The sequence below is a fragment of the Ambystoma mexicanum genome, chromosome 5q, assembly GCF_040938575.1.
Source record: "Ambystoma mexicanum isolate Mex_15411 chromosome 5q, UKY_AmexF1_1, whole genome shotgun sequence".
Taxonomy (NCBI): Eukaryota; Metazoa; Chordata; class Amphibia; order Caudata; family Ambystomatidae; genus Ambystoma; species Ambystoma mexicanum.
In genome coordinates this window covers 873,938,670-873,947,935 of record NC_090933.1, presented here as the reverse complement: position 1 = coordinate 873,947,935, position 9,266 = coordinate 873,938,670, and the positions used below count along the sequence as shown (strand labels likewise).

The window sequence follows — 9,266 nt, the reverse complement described above, 5'->3', positions numbered from 1 at the left end:
GACATTGCAATGGAACAATGACACAGATGTAGCTACCCAACTGCTCTCAGAGGGGAGCTAGCTGCAGGAGCTCTGTGGATGTGGTTCAAGTAAAATAAAACGTTGCTTCTGGCGAACAGAAATCACCCCGTTTGAATAGTACCCAATGGGGAGATTATCTCTATAGAATCGGATGCAAATTGTGCATTTTAAATAATATTTACTCAGCAACACTGGTCAAAACTATTATCCGCACAGTGAAGTAACTCATCACCAGTTCCATGGAATTGGTTTAAAGTGGAATTCATATATAAAGAAATTACGCTATTTTAACTATTATTATTATACATTTCCTTTGATCGGAGGTCAACTGCCAGCTCTGCCCCCAACCCCGCCTCCTCAGGCACCGCCCCCAAATTCCCGCCCCAACCCGGACCTTGAGGGATCCCCCACCACATTGTTTCCATTTCCAGCACTGCACACTGCAGCTCATAACCACAAATAATACATGTATTCTGATATAATTGTGCAACGTGCGCAACGCACTGGAGGCGCAAGTTTCAGCAATAAGATAGTGTGTCCCGAATTCAAATTGAATGAACTGAACTGTAGGTTTCAATGCATGAAAAACTGAGCTTCTTCTTCTGGACTGACTAACCCAACAACATGTACCTGCTCTGCCTCTACGGGCCGCCTGACACAGCCCTTTCAGAAAGGTCAAAGACCATGGAGGTTACCAAATGCAGACCTGTAATTCATTCCTAAAATGATGTCTTCCCCCGCGTCCACTTTCCTTGCCTTTCTAGATCATTAGGGGCTGTAACTCTTTCTATGGTGAACTTTTCAACACAGTCCACCTGTAAACTCTAAACAAAACCATGCTCTTAGCTTGTTATTTGAATCGTCTCTGCCATCCAGTGGACAAGCAGTGAGATGCTGAGTCACAACTATTGTGAGCAGATGTAAAATGACTCCCCTGCGTCCCTGGAGACAGTCTTTATGGCGCCACCCTTTTTGCCCTGCACAATACACAATGTAGTCGCTGGTGCACCCCTCTTCGGCTCTTCCCCTTTCTCAGGCTATTGTCTAACACGGGGTCCCGCTTCTCAATTAGTTTCCAGTGCAACGGCTGCTACCCACCGCTCCACTTATTCCATCTCTTGATGTAGGCAACTTTAGTTGAAGATGGATTTCACCAACACTTGTAGTGCTGAGCTTCCATTGATATCTCCATTCAGCTATAGAAAAAGAAAACAGACTGATCATCACACCCCCATGGCATGGCCCATTCTAAATTGCCTTGGAATGACTCTAACCATTGGCTATACCATAGTCCAGAAACGTGTGCCCTTTTGCACAGGGATAGGATAAATTAAACAAATGTTATCAGCCTGATTCATTTAGGTTAAATACAAGCATATACTTTATTCAAAGTTTCACAAGTTATTAAAGTACAAAATGTCGTATTCTGGAAAAGACGTGAACTTATAAAATTACAACACAATTGTAAATGTTTTCATCTGTGAAACCTGCTTTTCAAGGAATGTCCCCAATTTTTCAAACTTGTGCCTACAATGGGATATTTGCCAAATGTAGAAGAAAATACTCTGAATCGTTACTTTTTTTTCATTTACATCTTGTTTTGTATAAATAGCCGGCACTGCCTGCAGTGTTGCAGTGCTGTTTTTAAAAAAAATCATTCTTTACAAAAGTTTAAGCTTTGGTCACAATATTAGTCTTTTCTAAAGAAGTCATGCAATAAAATGGAAGCTTGAATATTGTGCTTCCAAAGATCAGGATGCCTCTCCACTGGCTCTCGGTGAAAACCATAAGTCCTTTCACTATTCTCTGTTTGGTTCACCATGATCATTGTGGGTGGCCCACAATATTTCACCATTGAGATCTGTGCGATCTACTAACACTGGCCTCCTTGGTTTACCTCACTTCAGATGTTCCTTGCATGGCGGCGGCCATTTTGTGTTCTGACATCCAAGTGATTTGAACATTGAACACCCTTGCTTCATTCTGATGCCACTTACTTCCGGTTCTTGGCTTTGAATACATCTTGTCGTTTCCCATGTATTCCATAAACAAACCATTGCGTTCACCTCCAGAATACACCAGTGCCAAGAATTGTTGAGCCGACATTGCACGTTCTATATCTCATCCAACGTATTTCCAAACACATGGTTTCATATAGGATTGTACTATTTTTAATGTCAGTGATCTTGAAAAGAGGGTGCATGCTTCAGTCCGGCATATCGGCACCAGAAAAGGATTTATGTCAACACAGTGAGGGCTGTTTGGCAGAATTCACATAATTCCCAGCTGAGTAGTTTTCTATTGACAGAAACAGGTGGAAAATTGAATATTGGAGTGTAGGTAATGTAATAACAATGCCATAAAAACGGTATGTATAAAACCATGCATGAATACAAAATTGATGTCAAAGTTCACCTGGGCCTCTATTATCAGCTCCAAATACAGACAAGGATAACCTTTGCACGGCTGTATTGTGCCAGGGATTGAATTGCTACATTACAGCGGCCGCCCCGCAGAGCAGCGGGTATGTGTGATCCTCGCCTTGGGAGTATGAAAAGACATGTCTAAGGGGCCAATTCACAAAGGGATACACTTACACACAGAAATGATTATGCATACATGTAGGCATAAATTACACATGACTGCCGAGTCTCATACTTCATAGATCACTTTTCGTGCATAATTTATGAAAGTAGTTATGTGGCCATGGAAAGTATCTACGTCCTGGGCAATCTGCTTGATGTGGCTCCGTGTAAAATTGGAGAGAAAAAATACTTCCCCCTATGCAAACAAAAGTTCACTGTTTCTGTGGCGGGTACGTCGCCCACTTTTGTGGAAAATATGGGAAGAATCCCCCTTGTTATGCTTAGATTTGCACAGGTGAAAAACACTTAGAGCAGGTGGAAACAGCAGTAATGTCCTTCTTGTAAAGCCATGCATAAATCGGGCACTGCTCTTTTATGATCAGCGACCTGCTGTGCGAGATATTGCCTGTGGCTATGGACCAACTTTTGCCCCAGCGGTCTGTGATCACTCCACTGAAATCCCCCTGACGCTCCCATGTATTCCTTGTTGTGTAATTTAGAGATGCATGACATTTGCAGCTTACAGTTGACATATGTGTATCTAGCGCATTTTTCCATGCATGCATTTTACCAATGCCTGCGAAAAACCTTGTGAATTGACCCCTGAGTGTGTTATTCTCCCAGAAAGGAGAATTGCTGGCTTTGCAAAGTGGCAAACAGTTTGTCCCATTTCGGCCTCCCACTGCAGTTCTGGGTATGTCTTCAAACTTCAGAGATATGGGGTTTGGTTCACAAAGAGTTGCACTGGAAACATCAGGAGGTGCCAGAGGGTATCCCTGATTTGCACCTGGTCCCTTATCCCTGATTCACGACATCTAAAGCTGGAGCGAATGAAGACCCGCCCGAGCCTCTGCGAGATGCTCACATGCAAATGTGAGTCACAAAGATGTGTTCAGTCTCCAGATTTGGTCCAGTTTTAGGCTTTGTGAGTCAGGTGTACCGTATAACACATGGGCGGATATCTCATGGGTGAAAGGCTCCCCTCACACATGGAGCAAGATTGCCCTTTTCACGTTCAAATCCCAGCAGGGCAGATGCAGTGCTTCATCCTTCTGAGGATGATGAGTTGAATGCCAGTGAGCTGGGTAATAATACATGTTTGGACAGCACTGACAGATTTGGGCAACATAAAATGAAGTGCTGTATAAGGTAACTTATTGTAAATACTATTATTCATTATTTTAAGATAGCAGGTGCAAATCTGTGGTGTTCATGGGCATCACCTGATTTGCTCCAGTGCAAATATTTGATAAGAAGTCTCGGTCTCTTTTACCCACCAAATATATTTGATCCAAATCCTTATGTTAATAATATCCAGAGGAATTGAGGGATACAACAATGTGACATATTATCTTCTGTGGGTAGCATGATTCAGGCATCCCGGTGTGCAAATCAAACTGTTTGGTTTCATACAAATAAATATTTACATGTGAAAGATTGTCTTTGTGCATCAAACGTATAATTCCGGCGTAATCTTATCACAACCGAAAAAATAAACAAAATGTACAAATTGGCAGTACTCCAATCTAATATAGATTGATTATTGTTCATGAAGCAGTCCCAAATGCCCAATTAGAGAATATCCCTTGGGTAGCACTGGCGCTAGTCCATGGCTCTAAAGCACAGAGAGGTCATGGCAAGACTTGGATTTCAGCTTGAGCGCCATATTTTTGTTATTTTTCGCAACAATTTTGCCCCAGAAGCGCCTGGCTTTCTTCGGGATGCTCTCTCGCCGTTTCTGATGGGACATCCTCTCTTCGTTCTTTTCTTTGCTGTCTCTCCTTAAGCGCACCTGTCGCACAATTCCTTCAAACAATTCTTTCACGTTATGCTGGACCGCCGCAGAGGTCTCAATGAATTTGCAGTCAAAAACAACTGCACAAGCTCTTCCTTCTGCAATGAAAACAATGAAAAAAGGTTGTGAGTGAATATACAATGTTTTTTAAAAACACGGTTTGCCTGTTCACACCAGGCTCACACGACCTTCACCATGACACCTGGCAAGATGGTCCAGGCTGCCCCCTGAGGTAAGTAACTGGACCCACCTGGCAGGTCCAGGTTTTCCTCCACCTTTCCTCCCAGCTGGTGAGTTCTAGTTCTCCCTCTGCCTTCTCACCTAGGTGGCCCTAGTCATCCCCCAACCTTCTCCTGAAGGTCCGGCTTGTCCCATTCAACCTCTGTCAAATCCTGGTTGTACTCATCCCACCTCCCTCATCCTCCTGGTGGATTCTGCTTGCCCCCTGCAGTGGGCTCCAGTTGGCCCAGCATGCCCCACTAGTGGCTCCTGGCTGTCCCACTCCCTCTTCCATGCAGTTGCCAGTTTTCTCTCTTTTTTATTTTTTGTATAGGTCATTTATTGTGCACCTATTCACGGGTGTTTCTCAGGGCGCAACAAGGCAAGGGTGGGGTGAGGGTGGAACGATCCTACTAAGCCTTGTAGGTTCAGATCCGGGCTTGGTTTCAAGCGCGGATCCGGGATACGAGCCTGTGTTGTTCAGCGTGGTCTTGCTCCCAAGACCCGCGCGTTGCCACAGAGCTTTCCTCCCTCTCACTCGTGCCCCCTAGCAAGTCCTAGTTATCCCCCCAGAGGGTTCTAGTTGTCCACCAAAGTGAGTTATGGTTGCTGCCGCCCCCCCATGTGGGCACTAGCTGTCGACCCTCTCTCTACACTAGAGGCTCCTGGTTGTCCCTACCCGTCTCTTACATGATTCTGGTTGCTCCCCCCCACTTCATTTAGTTTATGCTTTAATTTTCCAACTTGTTCATAACGCTCCTCCCCACAGGTTTTACCCCCCTTTACCCCAAGCATGTCTCCAACTTCTAAAGCACTCAGTAATGGCACTGCTACCATAATTCGTTGTTTTATGTGATGCGTGTTTGATCAAACCATGATCTGCTTCCCCAATAAATACAAGTGCACATACATTTGGATGGATCAATTGTTTGGTTATAGATTGGGTAATTTATGGTAAAGTACAGAATATTCTGGCATATTTTCAGACGAAGTGTTTCATTAGTCATAAATTCACAACACCAGATGGGTTGAATGATTTAGGATGTTGGAACACTCAGGGCTTTGTAATGTGCATGGAAGGAACCTGTAACATTTGCAACATGCCCCTCCACGCAAGTGTTGTCATTTGCACTACAATGTGCACATGGCAGGCAGCATTTACAATGGATTCCTCCAATAAATCCCCCTGCTTTTAGCTGGTGACAATAGCAGGGGGATTCCATAGAAGTCTGATGCATCTGCACCGGCATTAAAATAGCAGGCTGGTGTAAATGATTGGGAATGTGTAAGGTGAGGTGGGTGGGGGTGGCGGAAATGGCAATTCTATTCCGTGAGCCAGCTCCACCATACAAATGAATGAAAAGATGGAGTAAAATAAAAAGCATGCGTAAGCATTTTATGCATTAGCATCCCTCCATTTTTCTTTCTCTGACTACCTGCCGCTACAGGAGATCGGGCTGCAGCTTGAGTACATAGTACACCCCCCCGCACCCCTGCATGGAAACTGAACAGGTCTATCCCATCCCGTTACATGCATATTGCATACATCTGTACTCAGTGCCTCCAGCTATTGATTGAAGGGCAATATGACCCTCAAACTGTTTTGGGAGCTAGACTATTCTCACCCACGTATATTAGCCCAAAGGATAGCAAGGATATGTCTGATGTACTTTATTTTTTAAACAAAACATTTACACACCACTAATGGAACAACACCATAAATGGTTCAGTGACAGTTTAGCTGAGGGTATCACCAGATAGTGATTGCTCTATTTTTAAATGGTGAAACTATTGATATTACGTGTGACCTGATCCTTTATATGTAATATTCATTGGTCTTCCCAAAGTCTGGATCATACTCGGCGATTTTGAATATGGCTTACACCCCCGCTGTGGGTGGTGGCCAAGCCCAGGTATCCCGAGCGAAGCGAGGGGGTCAGCGAGTGCTGCATGCCGTTAAAGGCCATGTCTGGCCCCCACAGCGGGGGTGAAAGCCATTCACACCCAGCGGTTTATCTGGGGTGCAGGTGGTTTTCTTTTTCCCTTGGGAGATCGACATCGCTTGCTCAGGACCCGTGTTGCTACCGCACATAAAAAGAAAATGGTGCCAACCGGGGCAGGGCCTCGGGTGGCTGTAAACAGCGGTCAGAGAATGTGTATTCTTCCCCGCTGTTCCAAACACCTGATTGGCAAATGACACTAAGATGGTGCGAATAAACTGTATCCTCTTATTGGTGGAAACCTAACATATCTCCCTACCTTTGTACCTGGCACCTGTTGGGATACCCAGTATTTCTGTCATAGTAAGAGATAATCAGAGTCTGGATAGGTGGGTTACCTGGGGGGATGACTCTGTTTTATGACCTCCTTCACTCACAAGGGAATAAACTCCTCACCCTCACCTAAAAAGAGTATGGGTCAAATACACCTATTAAGGTTCATCGCTGATGAGTGTGGGGCAACACACCTCCTCCATGCAACAGGGAAACACCTGCTGCTGCTTCACAGTTAGTGAATATCTGCCACAAATGTCTCCTTTCCTCCCACTAACCATGGATGTTCCTGTACCTATCTAAATGGGGAAGGCACTGGTTACAGGGTGACTGCCATCCCTCCTTTCCTTTCTCCACACCTTTTATAGATCACAAAAATGCACCATATTCTCTACTTGCAATAAGGATGTCCAAAACCTTTCCTGGATGTCTTGCTCATTCCTAAGCACGTAGGGTACACCCACTCCAGCGACACAGAGACTTCTGTCCTTATGGCTTGATCCACAAAATGGCAGTCCTCCTGTCATTATGTGTTGTGAAGGCATCATGAAGTAAGACACAGACAACAGATTCAATTTTCAAAGAAAAGCTTAATTTATTTAAATGGCAGGATGGATTAAGCCCTAACTTGCCCTATGCTAAGGTGGGATTTCCCTATCTAACAAAACCAAGAATAGTCAGTGTGCATAAGTTCAAATGAAGTCTGCCTATGTTCAAAACCTATACTTGCCCTCACAACTCAATCTAAATAGTGCTCAAAAGTAAATTTCCAGCTTCTTCCAGCTCAATTGCCATTCCGTAGCATGCGTAACAAGATTCAGATTGTTCGGCATTTAAGTACGTCATTTCCTGCCTGGAGCGTCCTGGCATGAGTGTTGCCTTTTCTGCACTCACCAGTAGGAATTCGCTCCTCCAAGGCTTCTCTGTTTCCTCTTCTTTGCTCTGCTTTCCCACCTAACATCGATCAATATCTTGGGCAATTCACAGCCCCGCTCTTCCACAGTGCGAGCGGTTGAGAGCCCCTCTCGCTCTCTGTGCGGTCGGCAGCACCTTGGAGGCTTCGGTGCCCCACAGCTTCTGTTGTCGGCACCGCAGAGGAGAAATGACAGGAGTTTCAACCATGACACAGCCAGTCTTGGCCCCAGCATCGCACTCATACTCCTGCTTGTCATGGCTTCCCTCCAGCCAGTTCAACCACACATTGTGTCCTTCGATAGCTCTTTCTCCCTACGTGATCTCTCCCTCTTACTCTTATACACCTGATGCGTGCTAACAGGATGCAGGTGCAGGTCCTCCACAGTGATGGCCTGACTTTTGTGAAGCTGATTAGTGGGACATGACTGACTATAGTAGTCAAACTCCTCATGAGCCCTCTTCCTCGTCTCAGTACCAAAGTGTTGTGAATGCAGGGGAGTGTGTATAACACTTAGTAGTTTCCTCATCGTCCCGGTCTTATGATAAAAGGACTGTGGGACATTTTGGTCAGAATAAAGAGTCATGGGCTGACAATAACCTACAAGGGCAGGAGGACGGTTGAATTTACTTTGACAACGGAAAGGGGGATACCATGACTCACCCAAAGACGTTCTCCCCCCACTCCCCAAGTTCCCTCCACCCAGGTGATCCTCCCTCGCATATCCACCCCCAGGGTTAGGATCCAAAAGCGATGGCCTTTCCCTGGCCACCTGATATGAGCATGCCGGGGGAAAAGAGGTGAGGATGCCCTCAGGTTCCTCACAGTGTTTAGATTCTCCCTTCCCAATGAGAATCTGAGACATTCTAAATCGGACATGTCTATGTAAGGGACTCTATCCACAATGTTACTCACCTGAAGCAGTTTCTTCCCATTCCTTGTGCCACAAACTCTCCTCATGGTAAACTCCTGCTTCCCTGTCCTATTATATGTCCTGATAGCCATTGGCTCAATCAACTGTCAGTCATGCAGTCACTGGGATACAATTACTACGTGCCATCCTCCTTGGAGATGCCATGCTGACATCTACTGCCAAAGCACTAGCACTGCTGTGCAGAACCACCCAACCAATCAATAGCCAGTATGACATCACACTAGGAGCTACTGATCTGAAGGTTTAACCACCTATATCCCAGGCAGCACCTTCCCATCTACTAGCCAGTTAAATAGGAAATACAGCAATCCGAATCTATAAAATGTCACAGGGTTACACTGCTTTATGTTTTACTCCATTAGAAAAATGACCTCCACAGAGTGAAAAACATCTGAGCACATGGCTCATTTCACCATGGATTATTGTTATATGATGCAGGGCCGCCTGCAATATTGGTTTAAAAGTCTGTAAATAATGTTACTATTAGAGGCTAGTTGTGCCTTCACTTCTTAAGCAGTAGAACCTG

At 45.0% G+C, this 9,266-nt stretch overlaps 1 protein-coding gene across 2 annotated transcripts in view; it reads right to left on the bottom strand.

Annotated features, from left to right (window-relative positions):
* Nucleotides 1–1,378: 1,378 nt before the first annotated feature.
* GEM (GTP binding protein overexpressed in skeletal muscle) overlaps nt 1,379–9,266 on the bottom strand; it is a 50,707-nt gene continuing 42,819 nt past the window's right edge. For both annotated transcript variants that reach the window (XM_069621357.1, XM_069621356.1), the window contains one exon: nt 1,379–4,499. In XM_069621357.1, the coding sequence (XP_069477458.1) occupies nt 4,222–4,499 (278 nt within the window). In that variant the 3' untranslated portion in view covers nt 1,379–4,221. The remainder of the gene's footprint in view (nt 4,500–9,266) is intronic.